At 69.4% G+C, this 18,703-nt stretch overlaps 1 protein-coding gene across 2 annotated transcripts; it reads right to left on the reverse strand.

The window, feature by feature from the left end:
- Positions 1-1,035: 1,035 nt before the first annotated feature.
- Positions 1,036-17,434, reverse strand: CDK5RAP3 (CDK5 regulatory subunit associated protein 3). 2 transcript variants are annotated; one of them, XM_075911688.2, is made up of 14 exons: positions 17,338-17,434; positions 14,415-14,460; positions 13,137-13,268; positions 12,537-12,637; positions 11,922-11,970; positions 11,329-11,507; positions 9,716-9,852; positions 8,634-8,769; positions 7,944-8,063; positions 7,516-7,594; positions 7,043-7,131; positions 6,170-6,375; positions 3,949-4,120; positions 1,036-1,283 (listed from the first exon to the last, which is right to left on the reverse strand). In XM_075911688.2, the coding sequence occupies exons 1-14, from the start codon at positions 17,341-17,343 to the stop codon at positions 1,218-1,220; spliced, it is 1,518 nt and encodes a 505-aa protein (XP_075767803.2). In that variant the 5' UTR covers positions 17,344-17,434; the 3' UTR covers positions 1,036-1,217. The 2 variants fall into 2 exon arrangements, with proteins under 2 accessions (XP_075767803.2, XP_075767804.2); XM_075911689.2 differs by lacking the exon at positions 14,415-14,460 and having other exon boundaries at positions 17,338-17,362.
- Positions 17,435-18,703: the final 1,269 nt, after the last annotated feature.

An 18,703-nucleotide genomic window follows, 5' to 3' on the forward strand; every position in this document is an offset into this window, starting at 1 on the left:
GCGGGCTGACGCCGCTTGACGTTAATTGATCGGAGCGGCTGCGGAGCCTTATCTCTCCCCGCTTCTCCCGCCGCGCGCGTGTCCGCCCGAGCCCACGGGGTCGGTGATTAATAGGGGCCATCACTCACTGTCCGGGCCGGCTGAAAGGCGGCGGGGAGGGGCCGCCCTCCCCGCGACTGAGATAACAAGCAGCAGGAATAATGAGCGGTGTCACTCCACTTTTCATGTTGATGGAAAGTCATTACGGGAGTCACCGCCGGCGACAACGCGCCATGAATCAACTGCTCTGCTATGAAATTAAACCTGAATCGCCCCCCGCCCCGCCCCCCAAGCCGCCCGGCGGCGACGGCCCCCCAGGAGCAGCAGGCCAGGGGGGAGCACTGCCAGCCTGGTGTGCCAGGGCCCAGTGGGGCACCGGGGCCGGGCGAGGAGCCGCCCCGCTGCTGCAGGGAGCCAGGGAAGCACTTGGCAGTGGATTGATGGAAAGGTGCCAGCTGGGGGCTCGCCTGCCCTGGGCCAATCGCTGGGCTGGGAGCGGCTGTGGGGAAGGGACACGAGCTCCCAGGTCCCCCCGGGGACAATCTTCCTGCTCAAAGTGGGGCAGGGTCTCTGTGATGCACAGGGGGCCTGCCCCAGGCAGGGGGCGGGGCCAGTGCCCTGGTCAGACACACAGGGGCGGGGTCTCTGCCTGGGCAGGGGGCGGGGCCAGTGCCCTGGTCAGACACACAGGGGCGGGGTCTCTGCCTGGGCAGGGGGTGGAGCCAGTGCCCTGGTCAGACACACAGGGGTGGGGTCTCTGCCTGGGCAGGGGGCGGGGCCAGTGCCCTGGTCAGACACACAGGGGCGTGGTCTCTGCCCGGGCAGGGGGCGGGGCCAGTGCCCTGGCCAGACACACAGGGGCGGGGTCTCTGCCCGGGCAGGGGGCGGGGCCAGTGCCCTGGTCAGACACACAGGGGCGGGGTCTCTGAGCGGGTGCTGGGGGGAGGGGTGCCCTGCATCCCAGGCCAGGCCCAAGGAATCAGGGCACTTCACAAGCAGGGTGGGTGGAGGAGAGCGGCAGCTGCCGCCCGGTTTATTGAACAAGCCCGTCCCGGCGGCGCAGAGCCGTACACAGCGGCTCCTGGCAACGAACCAGCAAGTCCCGGCTCCCGGAGCCCGGGGGAAGCCGCCTCGTCCTGCCCCTCCGGGAGACCCTGGCCCGGGCGGCAGCGCAGGGCTCAAAGGGAGGTGCCCATCAGATTGACGGGGCGCCCGCTGTACCGCCTGGAAATGTCCGCTTCGATCTGGAAGGGAGGCCACAGGGTCAGGGAGGGGGAGGAAACGCTCGGGACAAGGAAACCGGAGTCTCGCAGGCGGGAAATGGAACTAGGGCCTGGAGCTAGGTCAGAAAGAAAGGTGCTGTGTGCGCAGCATCCAGCCCCACAACCCAGGGGGGGCGGTGCGGGTAGGGTCTGACAGGGGCCCCATGGCCCGGGGGGGGGGGTAGGGGGGGGGGCCCTGGGGGGGGGGGGTAGGATCTGACAGGGGCCCCGTGGCCCGGGGGGGGGGTAGGATCTGGCAGGGGCCCCGTGGCCCAGAGGGGGGGGCCGTGGGTGGGGTTCCCGTGGCCCGGGGAGCGGGTGGGATCAGGCGGTTGTCCCGCGCCCCTGGGGGGGGTTGTGGGCGGGGGGGGGACTGTGGGTGGGATCCCCATGGCCCGGGAGCGGATGGGATCAGGCGGTTGTCCCGCGCCCCTGGGGGGGGTTGTGGGCGGGGGGGGCCGTGGGTGGGGTTCCCGTGGCCCAGGGAGCGGGTGGGATCAGGCGGTTGTCCCGCGCCCCTGGGAGGGGTTGTGGGCGGGGGGGGGCCGTGGGTGGGGTTCCCGTGGCCCGGGGAGCGGGTGGGATCAGGCGGTTGTCCCGCGCCCCTGGGAGGGGTTGTGGGCGGGGGGGGGCCGTGGGTGGGGTTCCCGTGGCCCAGGGAGCGGGTGGGATCAGGCGGTTGTCCCGCGCCCTTGGGAGGGGTTGTGGGCGGGGGGGGGCCGTGGGTGGGGTTCCCGTGGCCCGGGGAACGGGTGGGATCAGGCGGTTGTCCCGCGCCCCTGGGGGGGGTTGTGGGCGGGGGGGGGCTGTGGGTGGGATCCCCATGGCCCGGGGAGCGGGTGGGATCAGGCGGTTGTCCCGCGCCCCTGGGGGGGTTGTGGGCGGGGGGGGGCCGTGGGTGGGATCCCCATGGCCCGGGGAGCGGGTGGGATCAGGCGGTTGTCCCGCGCCCCTGGGGGGGGTTGTGGGCGGGGGGGGGGGCCGTGGGTGGGGTTCCCGTGGCCCGGGGAGCGGGTGGGATCAGGCGGTTGTCCCGCGCCCCTGGGGGGGGTTGTGGGGGGGGGGGGCCGTGGGTGGGGTTCCCGTGGCCCAGGGAGCGGGTGGGATCAGGCGGTTGTCCCGCGCCCCTGGGGGGGGTTGTGGGCGGGGGGGGGCTGCGGGTGGGGTTCCCGTGGCCCAGGGAGCAGGTGGGATCAGGCGGTTGTCCCGCGCCCCTGGGGGGGGTTGTGGGCGGGGGGGGCCGTGGGTGGGGTTCCCGTGGCCCGGGGAGCGGGTGGGATCAGGCGGTTGTCCCGCGCCCCTGGGGGGGGTTGTGGGCGGGGGGGGGCCGTGGGTGGGGTTCCCGTGGCCCGGGGAGCGGATGGGATCAGGCGGTTGTCCCGCGCCCCTGGGAGGGGTTGTGGGCGGGGGGGGGCCGTGGGTGGGGTTCCCGTGGCCCGGGGAGCGGGTGGGATCAGGCGGTTGTCCCGCGCCCCTGGGGGGGGTTGTGGGCGGGGGGGGGCCGTGGGTGGGGTTCCCGTGGCCCGGGGAGCGGGTGGGATCAGGCGGTTGTCCCGCGCCCCTGGGAGGGGTTGTGGGGGGGGGGGCCGTGGGTGGGGTTCCCGTGGCCCAGGGAGCGGGTGGGATCAGGCGGTTGTCCCGCGCCCCTGGGGGGGGTTGTGGGCGGGGGGGGCCGTGGGTGGGGTTCCCGTGGCCCAGGGAGCGGGTGGGATCAGGCGGTTGTCCCGCGCCCCTGGGAGGGGTTGTGGGCGGGGGGGGCCGTGGGTGGGGTTCCCGTGGCCCAGGGAGCGGGTGGGATCAGGCGGTTGTCCCGCGCCCCTGGGGGGGGTTGTGGGCGGGGGGGGCCGTGGGTGGGGTTCCCGTGGCCCAGGGAGCGGGTGGGATCAGGCGGTTGTCCCGCGCCCCTGGGGGGGGTTGTGGGCGGGGGGGGCCGTGGGTGGGGTTCCCGTGGCCCAGGGAGCGGGTGGGATCAGGCGGTTGTCCCGCGCCCCTGGGAGGGGTTGTGGGCGGGGGGGGGCCGTGGGTGGGGTTCCCGTGGCCCAGGGAGCGGGTGGGATCAGGCGGTTGCCCCGCGCCCCTGGGAGGGGTTGTGGGCGGGGGGGGCCGTGGGTGGGGTTCCCGTGGCCCGGGGAGCGGGTGGGATCAGGCGGTTGTCCCGCGCCCCTGGGGGGGGTTGTGGGCGGGGGGGGGCCGTGGGTGGGGTTCCCGTGGCCCAGGGAGCGGGTGGGATCAGGCGGTTGTCCCGCGCCCCTGGGGGGGGTTGTGGGCGGGGGGGGCCGTGGGTGGGGTTCCCGTGGCCCGGGGAGCGGGTGGGATCAGGCGGTTGTCCCGCGCCCCTGGGGGGGGTTGTGGGCGGGGGGGGGGGCCGTGGGTGGGGTTCCCGTGGCCCAGGGAGCGGGTGGGATCAGGCGGTTGTCCCGCGCCCCTGGGGGGGGTTGTGGGCGGGGGGGGCCGTGGGTGGGGTTCCCGTGGCCCGGGGAGCGGGTGGGATCAGGCGGTTGTCCCGCGCCCCTGGGGGGGGTTGTGGGCGGGGGGGGCCGTGGGTGGGGTTCCCGTGGCCCAGGGAGCGGGTGGGATCAGGCGGTTGCCCCGCGCCCCTGGGGGGGGTTGTGGGCGGGGGGGGCCGTGGGCCTTTCCCGTTTCTTACCAGTTCCTGCAGCTCCTTGGTTTTCTGCACCAGCAGGTCGAGTTTGGGCTCCAGGGCGGCCTGTTCCCGCAGGGCCTCCTGCCTCCTCTGGGCCGTCAGCTCCTTCTTCAGCCCCAGCAGCTCCGCCTGCTTCAGCTTCTGCCGGAGCAGCTCGCTCACACGGTCCACGTACCTGCCCCAGGGCCCGGGCACCGTCAGCTCCCTGCGGCCTGGGCCCCCTTCACCCCGCCAGGCCCCCCCACAGAACAGCCTGGGCCCCCTTCACCCCGCCAGGCCCCCCCACAGAACAGCCTGGGCCCCCTTCACCCCGCCAGGCCCCCCCACAGAACAGCCTGGGCCCCCTTCACCCCGCCAGGCCCCCCCACAGAACAGCCTGGGCCCCCTTCACCCCGCCAGGCCCCCCACAGAACAGCCCGGGCCCCCTTCACCCCGCCAGGCCCCCCCACAGAACAGCCCGGGCCCCCTTCACCCCGCCAGGCCCCCCCCACAGAACAGCCTGGGCCCCCTTCACCCCGCCAGGCCCCCCCACAGAACAGCCTGGGCCCCCTTCACCCCGCCAGGCCCCCCCACAGAACAGCCTGGGCCCCCTTCACCCCGCCAGGCCCCCCCACAGAACAGCCTGGGCCCCCTTCACCCCGCCAGGCCCCCCACAGAGCAGCCTGGGCCCCCTTCACCCCGCCAGGCCCCCCCACAGAACAGCCTGGGCCCCCTTCACCCCGCCAGGCCCCCCACAGAACAGCCTGGGCCCCCTTCACCCTGCCAGGCCCCCCACAGAGCAGCCTGGGCCCCCTTCACCCCGCCAGGCCCCCCCACAGAACAGCCCGGGCCCCCTTCACCCCGCCAGGCCCCCCACAGAACAGCCCGGGCCCCCTTCACCCCGCCAGGCCCCCCCACAGAACAGCCCGGGCCCCCTTCACCCCGCCAGGCCCCCCCACAGAACAGCCCGGGCCCCCTTCACCCCGCCAGGCCCCCCCACAGAACAGCCCGGGCCCCCTTCACCCCGCCAGGCCCCCCCACAGAACTGCCTGGGCCCCCTTCACCCCGCCAGGCCCCCCCACAGAACAGCCTGGGCCCCCTTCACCCCGCCAGGCCCCCCCACAGAACAGCCCGGGCCCCCTTCACCCCGCCAGGCCCCCCCACAGAACAGCCCGGGCCCCCTTCACCCCGCCAGGCCCCCCCACAGAACAGCCCGGGCCCCCTTCACCCCGCCAGGCCCCCCCACAGAACAGCCTGGGCCCCCTTCACCCCGCCAGGCCCCCCACAGAACAGCCTGGGCCCCCTTCACCCCGCCAGGCCCCCCACAGAGCAGCCTGGGCCCCCTTCACCCCGCCAGGCCCCCCCACAGAACAGCCTGGGCCCCCTTCACCCCGCCAGGCCCCCCACAGAACAGCCTGGGCCCCCTTCACCCTGCCAGGCCCCCCACAGAGCAGCCTGGGCCCCCTTCACCCTGCCAGGCCCCCCCACAGAACAGCCCGGGCCCCCTTCACCCCGCCAGGCCCCCCACAGAACAGCCCGGGCCCCCTTCACCCCGCCAGGCCCCCCCACAGAACAGCCCGGGCCCCCTTCACCCCGCCAGGCCCCCCCACAGAACAGCCCGGGCCCCCTTCACCCCGCCAGGCCCCCCCACAGAACAGCCCGGGCCCCCTTCACCCCGCCAGGCCCCCCCACAGAACTGCCTGGGCCCCCTTCACCCCGCCAGGCCCCCCACAGAGCAGCCTGGGCCCCCTTCACCCTGCCAGGCCCCCCCACAGAACAGCCTGGGCCCCCTTCACCCTGCCAGGCCCCCCCACAGAACAGCCTGGGCCCCCTTCACCCTGCCAGGCCCCCCCACAGAACAGCCTGGGCCCCCTTCACCCTGCCAGGCCCCCCCACAGAACAGCCTGGGCCCCCTTCACCCTGCCAGGCCCCCCCACAGAACAGCCTGGGCCCCCTTCACCCCGCCAGGCCCCCCACAGAACAGCCTGGGCCCCCTTCACCCCGCCAGGCCCCCCCACAGAACAGCCTGGGCCCCCTTCACCCCGCCAGGCCCCCCCACAGAACAGCCTGGGCCCCCTTCACCCCGCCAGGCCCCCCACAGAGCAGCCTGGGCCCCCTTCACCCCGCCAGGCCCCCCCACAGAACAGCCTGGGCCCCCTTCACCCCGCCAGGCCCCCCCACAGAACAGCCCGGGCCCCCTTCACCCCGCCAGGCCCCCCACAGAGCAGCCTGGGCCCCCACGCACCTGGGGGAGGCCAGGATCAGGAAGAGGTGCTGCATCCGCAGGTTGGTCAGCTGGCCGATCAGCTCCCGGACGGCCGAGCCCAGGGCAGCCACCTTAGCCAGGGTCTGGCCCTGCAGGATGGGCGGCGCCAGCTGGAACTGGCTCACGGACACCACGTCGGCCTCCTCGCTCATTTCCACCAGGCGCTGGCACAGGAAGGTCTCCAGCTGGGGAGGGGCCGAGTGAGGCGCGGACGCCGACGCCCCGCCGGACACGGAGCCCGGGGCCCCTCTGCCCCATGGAGCCCACAGGGCTCCTGCAGGCCGGGAGGGACTGAGGCCGGGAATCCTTCGGCGCCCCCAGGGAACAAGGCCCTCGGGGGGCGTCCAGCCAGGGACCGAAGGGGGCTGCCCTTGTGTCATGAAGGCCAGGCTTGCGCCCTGCCGCTCCCCCCAGCTGTGCCGGGGGGCTGCCCCGGGCGAGGGAGCCCACGTCCCGCCTGCCCTCAATGGGGCGCTCCTGCTTCCGCCGCGCTGGCACGAAGGCCACGAGGTCCCGGCAGGGCCCAGTGAGGATCAGGGGCCGACCGGGGCTGCCCCGACGACCGGCTCCCAGAGGGCTGCTGTGAGCTGACGCCCTGCTGGGCTTTGGGGTTCACCCCAGTCCCCAGCAAGCCCTCGGGGGCAGGGGGCCAGACAACCGGGAGGCGGATCGCTGGCTTCTGGGCCCAGCTCGGGGGCTCTGTCACAAGGGGGGCTGGAACTCCAGGCTCTCGTCCTGGCGCAGCCATTGAGGCAGTGTGCCTTGTGCCGCCCCGTGACTCAGTTTCCCCAGGCACAGAACATCCCGCCCCCATTAATTCCTCCGAGGGTGCTAAGCCCGGCGCCGGGTTACCTCCATCAGTTCGTCAATGAACTGGCTCCGGGTCTCCGGGCTCTCCAGGAGGGTCAGGGCATCAGGCCCGCGGGCGACGTCATCTGGGACTGAGCAGAGAAGCACACGGGGGAGGGGCACCTCACTGAGCAGCCGGGGGGAGCTTGGGCGGGAAGGGGGGGCGTCCACACACGGCCCCTCGCCACAGCAGACGCCCAGACGTGCCCGGCACGTGCCCAGGGGGGCAGCTGGGCCCCCCTGCCAAGCCAGCGGGAGCCCCCGGCCCGAAGGGGGACACGCGTCCCTGGCGCCCTCTCGTGGCTGCCTGGTTTCCATTCAGGGGCTAACGCCACCCGCGTGCCCGGGGCCTGACTCCCGCCCCCCCAGGGAGAGCTCCGCTGCCTCGACTCTCAGAGGCATGCGGGGGGGGGGTTACAATCCCACCTCCACGGCCCCCAAGGACGTCCCCCGCCCCCCCAGCGCGAGGGCCTTACCCTGGACGCCAGCCTCCAGCACCGTGATCTGCACCGGGTCCCCGCCACTCCCGTCTCCCCAGTCGATCCCGCCAGGGCCCTGCAGGGAGGCAAACGCAGCCCCTAGGGAGAACGGGCGCTCTGCCCCGCTGTGCCGGGAGGGGAGCCGCCCAGAGCTGGCACTTCCCATCAGCTGGTCGCAAAGCACGTGACGAAGGCTTACCCCCATTTTACAGGTGGGACAACTGAGGCTTGGGAGGGAACTGGCTTGCCTGAGATCGCTCAGCAGGCCAGTGGCAGTGCTGGGAATAGAGCCCAGGTCTGAGTCCCAGTCCAATGCACTAGCCACTAGGCCACACTGCCTGTAGAGGCCGCACCTTCCCCAGAGTGCCAGCTAGACCGGCTCCAGCCCGCACCGCGCAGCCCTGCTGGGCCCAGCACACACACACCTGCGGGTCAGGCTCCAGCGAGATCCCCCAGTCCACCTCCTCGGCCTGAGCGCCGTCCTCGCCGTAAGCCACCGCCACGGGGGCAGGAGCAGCCTCCCCCCCAAAATCCCCCCAGTCGATCTGCAAGGAGAAGAGCAGGACGCCCCCAGAGACAGCAGATGTAACCGGCCCTAGGCTGAGAGCCCGGAGCCCGGGACGGCCGGTCCTGGTGCCCCCGCTCGCTGGCAGCACCAGGCTGAGCCGATCTCGTCCCGCGGAGACACCTCTGCACCCCGGGCGCTCCCCCCACCTGCTCTGGGGCCCGGGAGCCAGCGCCCCCCTCTCAGACGCCCCGCAAAGCACAGCAAATCCCGGAGGAGCAGCCAGTTCTCCGGGCACCCCGGCACGGCCAGGCGGAGCTGGGAGGGGAACCCGGCCCTGACGGACCCCACCGGGCTAGGGATTCCTTCCCCCACCGATGAAATGCAGCCACCTCTGGGGTGGCGCCAGCGCCCGGCGCAGCCTCCAGCACAAGGAGGAGGAAACATTCTGGCGAAGGGCACAAAAGCAAACCGCGGTGCAGCGAGCAGCATGCAGGGCAGAGGGCCTGGGTCACGCGGTCTCTGGGAGTAACGTGGGCCTGGGCCCAGCGGCCTAGCAACCCCCGGGGCCGGATTCTCTTGGACGCAATGGCCGCCGGCCGGCACCTACCCCCTCCTCGTCCTGCTGCTCCTCGGCCCGGGGGCGCTCCACCCGGCCGGGCGCCACCCCCCGCCTCCACTCGTAGACGGTCGTGTTCCCGCGCTCCTGCACGTGCCGCAGCAAGGGCACCACCTGCTCCGTGGCACTGGAACGCACGGGGGCAGCGTCAGGGCAGCCGGGCACTGGGACCCCTGCCGGGGGTGGCGGGGGGGCTGCTGGGAGGAGGGGGGGTTCTGGGCTGTGCTCCACAGGCTGGGGCGGACCAGACGCCACCGCTGCAAAGACTGGCCCGTCCAGGGGCAACCTCGCCACAGCTAGAGGCGGCTGCAAGCCCCCGGCCCGGCGGAGGGACCCCAAGCAACAGCAGAGCCGGCGGGGACGGGGGAGGAGGAGGAGAGCCAGCGGAGCCCCCAGAGGGCCGCCCGGAGACTGGGATCTGGGGCTGGTGGCGCTGGCTGCAGGCTGGCCCCCAGACGCAAGAGGCCAGGTGCTGCAACACCCCCTGCACCCCACTTCCCACACTGATGACCCCTTCTGCCTTGCCCGGCTCTGCTCCGGCCAGCTGTGCCAACGCACGTCGCCCTGAGAGCCCCATGGCTACAGGGAAGGGGGGTGTCTGCATAGGCCTGGCCGGGCCATCTCGACTCTGAGGCACGGCGGTAACGCCCCCTTTCCCTGGCCGGCACAGGAAGGGGGACCCGGAGCCCAGGGGCCGGGCAGGCCTGGGGAGCCTCTAGGCTGCCGACAGTAAATCAGGCAGCTCGTCCCTGCGCTCTCTCCGGGGAGGGGGCATTTACGTCATGCCAGCCAGGAAAAGAAGCCACAACCGGAAAATTCCCGGGGGAGGGTCTCAGCTGGGAGCCGAGCGGCAAAGGTGGGTGTGAAACCACGGCCGGGGGGGGGGGAGGGGCAGAAAGAAACCCCAGCATCCAGCATCCCCCCGCACTCGGCTCTGCCCACCTGGCCTTCCTGCCCCCGGACAGGCCCGGACCGGGGGCTGCCCCGCAACCCCCCATGTTGTCCCACATCTGGGTACCGACGCCCAGGGCGGCTCCCGGCAGAGAGGTGGGGGAGGGTCCGGCCTCGGTTACCTCTCGCACACGAACTGCACGCAGGCCTGGTACAGCTCGATGGCTTCCGCCAGCCCCCGGGCGCCGGCCCCGATCTCCTCCAGCACCGCCGGCAGGTCCTGCACCAAGGCCAGCAGCTCCCGGCGCACGTTATCCCCCTGCAGAGCGAGAGCCGGGCGGGCAGGGCAGCGTCAGTCCCGGTGGCGGGGAGGCAAGCGGGCCTGGGGGGCCGGAGGGGGGTTCCCAGGGCGGAGCAGCCACGCGCGAGCGGCGGGGTCGGTCCGTGAGCACGTGGCACTGAAGCGCGGGGCGGGAGGCCGAGGAACCGGAGCCCAACAGATCTGCAGGCAACTCGTGACACTCCCCAGGCACAAACCTGGCAGCCCGGGGCAAGGAGCCGGCCCAGGAATGGGGGGGTCCCAGAACTGGAGCCAGGGAAACGGGCAGGGTCCTGGGGAGCGGCCATTGGTAGGAGGCGGGTGAGGCAGGGCTATTCGGGGCCCCGGGGCAAGGCCTGGGCAGGGCTGAGGGCGCTGCCGTGCCGCGGGGGCACAGGAAGCCCCGGGGATCCAAGCGAACGGGAGAGGCAGAGGGAGCTGGGCAGTGAGTTCAGCAGCTGGAGCTGTAAGGGGCACCCTGCCCAGGACGGCACCAGGAGATCGGCCCGATGCCGGGCAGGGCATACAGCCCGCTGGGGGGCACGCGGCGAGCGCCAGGTGGGGGGCACCGTGTGGGTGGGGGGGCGCCATGTGGGGTGGGGGGAAGGAGACATGCGGTGAATGCCAGGGGGGCGGTGTTACTCAGTTCTTCTTCACACAGCGTGTAGTCAACCTGTGGAACTCCTTGCTGCAGGAGGCTGGGAAGGCTAGGACTAGAACAGAGTTTAAAGAGAAGCTAGATAATTTCATGGAGGTTAGGTCCATAAAAGGCTATTAGCCAGGGGATAGAAATGGTGTCCTTGGCCTCTGTTTGTCAGAGGCTGGAGAGGGATGGCAGGAGACAAATCACTTGATCATTGTCTTCGGTCCACCCCCTCTGGGGCACCTGGTGCTGGCCACTGTCGGCAGACAGGATACTGGGCTAGATGGACCTTTGGTCTGACCCAGTACGGCCGTTCTTATGGTCTTATGTTCTAAGTGAGTGCCAGGCGGGTGGGGGGACAACGTGTGGGCTGGAGAGCGGGTGGTGGGGTGCCATGTGGGGTGGGAGGTACGTGGCGAGTGCCGGGGGGGGCGGGGCGGGGGGGGGGGGCACGCGGCGAGCGCCTGGGGGGTGGGGGGCACGCGGCGAGCGCCTGGGGGGTGGGGGGCACGCGGCGAGCGCCTGGGGGGTGGGGGGCACGCGGCGAGCGCCTGGGGGTGGGGGGCACGCGGCGAGCGCCTGGGGGGTGGGGGGCACGCGGCGAGCGCCTGGGGGGTGGGGGGCACGCGGCGAGCGCCTGGGGGTGGGGGGCACGCGGCGAGCGCCTGGGGGGTGGGGGGCACGCGGCGAGCGCCTGGGGGGTGGGGGGCACGCGGCGAGCGCCTGGGGGTGGGGGGCACGCGGCGAGCGCCGGGGGGGGGCACGCGGCGAGCGCCAGGCCAGCCTAGGGCAGCCCCGCGCTCTCGGAGCGGGCCCGGCCGGGCGGGACTCACGGTGATGCCGTGCTGCTTGCAGGAGGCGTAGAAGCGCTCGCGCAGCGTGGCGGCCCCCAGCTGACACTCCTCCTCCCGCCGCCCGCACTCCTGCTGCAGCTGCCGGCACTTGCTGATCTGCTTCTTCAGCGAGGGGATCTCGTAGCTCACGTTGCGCACCAGCAGGCTGGCGAGCTCCACTGGGGGCAGACCCGGGGGCACGTTGAGCGGCGCCCGGTACCGACCTGCGGCCCCTGAGCCGAGCCAGTGGCCGTCTGCCAGCGAGGCCCCGGCCACAGGGGGGTCGCCCCCTCGCCCAGCCCCACTCTGAGCATGTTTACGGGCAGGGCTGACCGCAGGGCCGGGAGAGCAAAGGCGCCTCTGCGGAAAGGGGCGCAGGGTTCACGCCCCCGCTGCCCGGCCCCGCCCCTGGCCCCACGTGGCTCTGGGGGAAAGGCCCATTGATGCTGGGGCTGAGGGACGCGGGGACCTGGCCCAGGAGAGGCGCAGCGCCTGCCCACGGGGGCATGGGTGACCTCGCCCCACGCCGCCACCGTCCCCAGCAGGCCGTTCCCGAAAGCAGAGGTCCCGGCACAGAGGTGCGGCTGTCTTACCTAGGTAGGTGTTTTCCTTCTCATACAGGGCCACGATCTCCTGCCAGTCCTGGAAGGGGAGCAAAAGCCGGAGGATGCCAAATGCAGCCGGAGAAGCCCCGAGCCTCCGCCCGGGCAGCGCGGGAGCCAAGGACAAGCAGGGGCAGGACACGCGACCGCACGCGGGGAAGCTCGGTGCGCGGGAGCCAATGAGGGAACAGCCGCACGAGCTTCCCTAACACGGGCACTGAACCGACAGCATCCACCCGGCAGCGTGGCTTAGCAGCCTAGAGCACCCGACTGAGGCTCAAGAGACCTGGGTTCCGGTCTTGGCTCTGCCACAGACCTGCTGGGAGACCTTGGGCAAGTCACTTGCCCGCTCCGTGCCTCGGTTTCCCCATCTGTAAAATGGAGGGGATGGTGTTGACCCGGTGCTGGAAAGCACTAGGGATTGTTATTACTCTGCTAACATAAGGGGCTGCTGTCCAGGCATCGGAGAAAGAGAGCTTCTGTTGGCACAGGCTAGAATCGAAGCCTAGATACCAACGGCTCCACGCGTCCCTCTAACATCCAGTCCCAGCCCACCCTGAAGGGGGTACGCTCCGGAACCGACCCGACGGCCCGGGGGCTGCTCACCTTCATGCGCTGGGAAGAGTAGCGACCAAAGATGTTTTTACTGGAGGCCTCGGTCCCTTTAAGAATTTCCACAATCCTCAGGCAGTGAAAATAGTGAATGTCTGGAATCAGACAGCGAGAGCTGGGACGGCAGCCAGGGCAGCAGAGGGACACGACAGGGGGATGAGGCGGGGGCCCAAGGATCCCAGGCTCACCAGGCACGGCTCCAGCCCTTGGGACGGGCCCTGGGCAGTAAGAGGGCAGGGGGCCATGCCACTGGGTTTCGGTCTCCTGTCGGTGACAGCCAAAGCCCGGGGCTGGCTTCCCCTGGCACTGTAAGCCTGGTGCGATGGGCCTAGGGCACGTGAGAGGCGACGGGGGGCAGGGAGGGGGGCACACAAGGGGCTTCAGCCCCGGGATGGACACGCCCACGACCCTCCTGTTACAACCCTCGCAGCTGCCAACGTAGCGGAGCAACAGGAAGCCAAGTGACTGGCCAGGCCCCGCGGGCGTCGTCACCCTCCCTGGCAACCCCCCTGCACGACTGGGACCCACCGCCCCCGCTTCAGACCCATGCCTGCATCCGGGACACCCCCCCCCCCCCGGATTCCCCCCACTCACAGGATCCCGCGAGCAGCCGCTCGATCTCCTCGCTCTCCGGCATGTCCTGAATGGCTGTGCTGATCTTCTCGCGGATCGTCAGCACCAGGCTCTGCCATTTCAGGGTGCAGTGTCGTCTGTCCACCAGCCAGTCTGCAGCGGGGACACACGGACGCGAACACCTCGGGGCCCAGGCGAGAGCGCAGGCAGCCAGCTGGACGGCACTGCTGGGGGGCACCCCAGGAACGGGCGCCCCTCCCCCCTAGGCAGCTGGTGCCAATGCGCCCCACATGGGGAGTGACTGGACGCTAGTGTCACCTCTGTTCAGTAGCCCCCTGGGCTGCAGGTCAACCCCCTCCCCCCCTTGCTGGCCCTCTCAGCAGAGCGACTAAGAATGAACAAAGTTCTCTCAGCCCCTCCTTCCCCCGAGCAGGGAGGAGACAGGTTGGCAGGCCAGGGGATCCTCACCCGCCTGTTTGGGGGGCTAAGGGAGGAGGCCAATCGCCAGGAGGGGCAAGCCAGCCCCACCATTCGCCGACCCCTAATCCCCACAAGGCCGGTGCTGATGGGGGCAACGTGGCTAATACTTCTCCCAGTTTCACCCCAGCAGGAGAAATGACAAAAAACTCTCCTTGGGCCCGAGTCCTGTGGAAATCTGAAGGCAACTTGTGAGCACACAGCGGGCACCCCCCCCAGCTCGTACCCCTCTCAGAGCACACAGCGGGCACCCCCCCAGCTCGTACCCCTCTCAGAGCACACAGCGGGCACCCCCCACAGCTCGTACCCCTCTCAGAGCACACAGCGGGCACCCCCCCCAGCTCGTACCCCTCTCAGAGCACACAGCGGGAACCCCCCCCAGCTCGTACCCCTCTCAGAGAACACAGCGGGCACCCCCCCAGCTCGTACCCCTCTCAGAGCACACAGCGGGCACCCCCCCCAGCTCGTACCCCTCTCAGAGCACACAGCGGGCACCCCCCCCCAGCTCGTACCCCTCTCAGAGCACACAGCGGGCACCCCCCCAGCTCGTACCCCTCTCAGAGCACACAGCGGGCACCCCCCCCAGCTCGTACCCCTCTCAGAGCACACAGCGGGCACCCCCCCCAGCTCGTACCCCTCTCAGAGCACACAGCGGGCACCCCCCCCAGCTCGTACCCCTCTCAGAGCACACAGCGGGCACCCCCCCCAGCTCGTACCCCTCTCAGAGCACACAGCGGGCACCCCCCCCAGCTCGTACCCCTCTCAGAGCACACAGGCATGCACCACCAGGCAGGAAGGCGAGGGCAGCAGTTAGAACCCTACCTAGCAGCTTGCTTGTCTGGATGTCAATCGGCAAATTCTGATAGTCCTGGGGAAGTGACACACATTGCAAGAATCAGGGAGAAGCGGCCGGATGAAGAAACCCTGATAACACAGGTAAAGCCAGAGCCTGGCCGGTGACCCTCCCTGTCCAACACACCTGCCCTCCCACACCCCAGCATCTGCCATCTCCCAGGACACCCGGTCCACACCCAAGCAGCCTCTTTCTGGAGCCCCCTGCTCTTCGCAAACAATGCTCCACTATGCTTGGGCTCCTTGTCCCAACGGAAGGCAAAGGTCATGCCTGTGGTGGTGCTGATCCACACCAGGACGCTCTATTTCCTGGACAGGCGGAGGAGGTCTGGGGAGAATCCCCGTGATGGACAGCGAATGCCAACAGGACTGCGTGGCAGCCACCGCTCCCCAGGAGAGCCGCCTGACAAAATGCGCCATGGCGGGGGAAACCGCCCACCAGGTGCGGCAGCCAGTTGCGTCGCTCTGCCCTCGACTAGCGACTCTGCCCGTGCACCCCCAAACCTGGTGCAGCAGAGTTGAGCCAAACTGCCCCACAAGGCCACCCTCCGACAGCGCATCACCCTCCGGCTGTGTCTAGACTGGCAAGTTTTTCCGCAAAATCATCTGATTTTGCGGAAAAACTTGTGAGCTGTCTACACTGGCCGCTTGAATTTCCGCAAGAACACTGACGATCTCATGTAAGATCGTCAATGTTCTTGTGGAAATACTGTGCTGCTCCCGTTCGGGCAAAAGCCCTCGCACAAATCATTTGCGCAAGAGGGCCAGTGTAAACAGCACAGGACTGTTTTCCGCAAAAAAGCCCCGATCACAAAAATGGCGATCGGAGCTTTTTTGCAGAAAACCGCGTCTAGATTGGCCATGGACACTTTTCCGCAAAAAGTGCTTTTGCGGAAACGCATCCTGCCAATCTAGACGTGCTTTTCCGAAAAAATGCTTTTAACGGAAAACTTTTCCGTTAAAAGCATTTTCGGAAAATCATGCCAGTGTAGACGTAGCCTCCTTGTTTTACACGAGGAACAGATGTGTGTGGCCAGATGGCACCGGGAATCAGCCGCGAGTAGAACCCAGCTGGCCAGACGGATCCTCCTGGCTCCACACTGTACTGCTTGGTTGTGGGGACTGACAGAGGGTGGGGTCAGAACTTCCGGGCATCTGTTTGGTGCTTCCCTTTGTGAGTTGCCTGCCTTTTTAAATATTTTGGAACTACGGGGGAGGAGAGGGGAGAGCTAATCGACCTATACTTTGATTATCTTATAAATTTGCAAATGTGTTTGCAGACCAAAAGCAGTGGGCGGATGAGGGAGATTCCCACCAGAACTCTGAAACCAGTTGACCAGGCAGCAGGGAGATGGAACTCACACGGTCATTAGACCTAGACTGCGGAACTCCCTGCCACAAGGACTGGGGGTCCGACACGCTTCCATCTATCTGTTCTATAATGGAAGCCAAGCAGACACGCTACCGGAGACTCCCCTTCCAATGGATCATGGAAAAGGAAGCCCGGTATCAGCCCGCTGACCCCCGATCGTCAACCCCAGAAGTCAGGCCTCAGAGAAAGGTAGCTTGTTCAACTCCAACATCTCCTGAGAACAATGGGGCATCTTCTAGGGCTGCTCCCGACAGATTGCCGCCCTGGGTTTCATTCAGGGTCCTCCTGGGAACAGTGGGAGGATGTTGAGCGGGGGCTGGATTTTGGACCCGTATCCAATTTACTCTCCTATTTCACTTTTTTTAAAAAGAAACAACTTTAATAAATTAGCACATCCCACTGCAGCAAGAACAGCCCAGGCAAAGAATCCAGGATTGGTTGGTAGCTTGTGACTTAGACTGCCGGCCATTGGGGGATAGGGGCTGGCTTTCCATTGTATTTGTACAGCACCTGCTAGGCACTAACACAAAATATAGAATAATCAACGTGCCCCATGTAGAATCAAACGTCCTGCCAGTGGCACAAACACAGCAGGTAGCAGGGCGCCACGCTAGTGCCATGGGGCTGGGGTTTCTTGGGGGAGTCGGGGCACAACGAGCCTATACCTCACTATTCATACGGCGCTAGGGCCTGGTGGGGCCCAACCTGGGGCTACGTGCTGGGCTGCTGCAGAGGATGAGGAAAAGCGGCGGCAGGAGGGAAGAGGAAGAAGCAGAGGGAGAGGGATGGCCGGGGCTCCCTGGCCAGCACTGGGGGCCCTCGCGCTCTGCTGAGCCCCCTCACCACAGAACCCTGCAGCAGCCTCGGCAGGGCAAGGAGGATCCTGCTGGGGGGCTGCCCTGGCCAAGGGGCAACTGCTCAGGCTGGGGGGCAACTGGGTGGGATCTGCCTGGGGGGGCCTGCGTAGCCAGGGAGCACTTGGGGGGCTCTTTGGGGGGGGGGCCGGGGGAACTGCCCTGGCATGGAGGGAAAGGGAAGGGCTCTCCCGGGGGGGGGGGGGCAACTCTCTCGGGCGGGGGGGCAGTCGCTGACTTGGTGGGGGGAGGAGGAAGGGCTCTCTCCTGGGGAGGGCGCTGCCCTCTTGAGGGCGGGGCTCATTGCTGGGGGGTGGGGGAGGTTGCCTGGGGGGGCGGTGCTCTCTCCGGGGGGGGCTTCCTGGGGGGGAGGGGCTCTCTCCGGGGGGAGGTGTTCCCTGGTGGGGGCGGGGCTCTCTCCGGGGGGGCTCCCTGGGGGGGAGGGGCTCTCTCCGGGGGGAGGGTCCCTGGTGGGGGAGGGGCTCTCTCCGGGGGGGGGGGGGGGGGCTCCCGGGGGTGGGGGGGGGGGGGGGGCTCTCTCGGGGGGGGGGTTCCCTGGTGGGGGAGGGGCTCTCTCCGGGGGGGCTCCCTGGGGGCGGGGCTCTCTCCGGGAGGGGTTCCCTGGTGGGGGAGGGGCTCTCTCCGGGGGGGGCGGGGCCGCTCCCACCTGCATGCCCAGCTCTTGGCCTCCCGCGCAGCCGCTCGCTTCCGCGTCTGCCCTTCTCCTCCACCCCACCCCCAACCCCAACCAATCACCGGGCGGCGTCGCGGGCCAGCGCAGCCAATCAGAATTGACGCCCTGACGGGGCTGCCGCGCCCAATCGGAAAGAAGCGCAGTGCAACGTGCCGGCGTTCCGATTGGCTGGAGCCCCGGGGACGCGCCGACCAATGAGAACGTGGCTGGGAGGGGCGACCAGGCCGAAGGTGGGACAGTGGCGGCAAGTGCCCGGCAGGTGGCACCAGAGAGCTGTACTCCCGGTCCCAAACCGGGGGGCAGGTGCTCTACTACGCACGCGCGGCCAGGCTGGTCTCCCCAGCTGTGAGCGGGCCCTGCTGGCCTGGCAGCAGCAGAGCTGGGCTCCCTGCAGCAGGAGCTGGGCGGCTGGAGAGCCGGGTGCACCCCCCACCCTGCCCGTCACAGCCGAGACCCGGCCCCTCCCAAGGGTGGCAGTGACCCGCTGGGGGCTTGTTACAGGCCCCCCCTTCCACCCCAGCTGGCACGGTGGAGTTACGATGGGCTCGCCGTCCCCCGCCCCCGCCCGGCCAGGACGACGACCCAGGGGCGCAGGAAGCGGCGCAGGGGGCAGGCCTGATGGCGAGACTTGTCCCAGGCCGCCCCACCCAGACGCACCATACGCAGCTGTCTAGGGCACCGTGAAATGCAGCAAATTGCCCCTATGCGGCAGGGTGCTACTTGCTCAGTGCTGCAGGCCCCAGCAGCCAGCCCCAGCCCCAGCCCCCAGCTGGGCCATCACTCGGGGGGGAGGGCCAGGACACCCATCCCTGCTTCGTCCCCAGCCTACCCCTTTCCCCAAGGAACATGGCGTGGGCAACTAGCAGCCCCACCCCCTCTCAGCTCCTGCCTCCACTGTCCCAGTGAGGGGGCTGTGTGGGGCCCCCAAACGTCTAGGGACAGCCCAGCCTCCATCTGCTCTTTCCTCCGTCCCCAAGTCTTTTTCTTTAAGGGCCCGAAAAGGGAGTGATGGGTGGCCTAGACCAACCCCTTATTTTGTCCACCAACTAAACCTAATATCTGACACTCCAATTCTCGTTCATTCATTTCTGGCCCACTTCTGCGGTCACCAAGCAGGATGTCAGCACCGGCCTTGACTCCTAGCAATGTGGCCTTTTTCCATTGGCGCCAATGTCCTTAGTCTGCTTCTCCTGCATCTCTTCGTTACACTCATTACTGAAAACCACCTTGATCCTACCTGCCGTCGCCATTTGCTACGCTGGGTTATTGTAACATCCGAGGAACTTTCATGCACTTTTTATGCTTGATCTTATAACACGGGTCCATTTGCAGGCCCAAT

The sequence above is a fragment of the Pelodiscus sinensis genome, chromosome 29 (assembly GCF_052426305.1).
Source record: "Pelodiscus sinensis isolate ZL-2025 chromosome 29, ASM5242630v1, whole genome shotgun sequence".
In the NCBI taxonomy this organism is placed as follows: Eukaryota; Metazoa; Chordata; order Testudines; family Trionychidae; genus Pelodiscus; species Pelodiscus sinensis.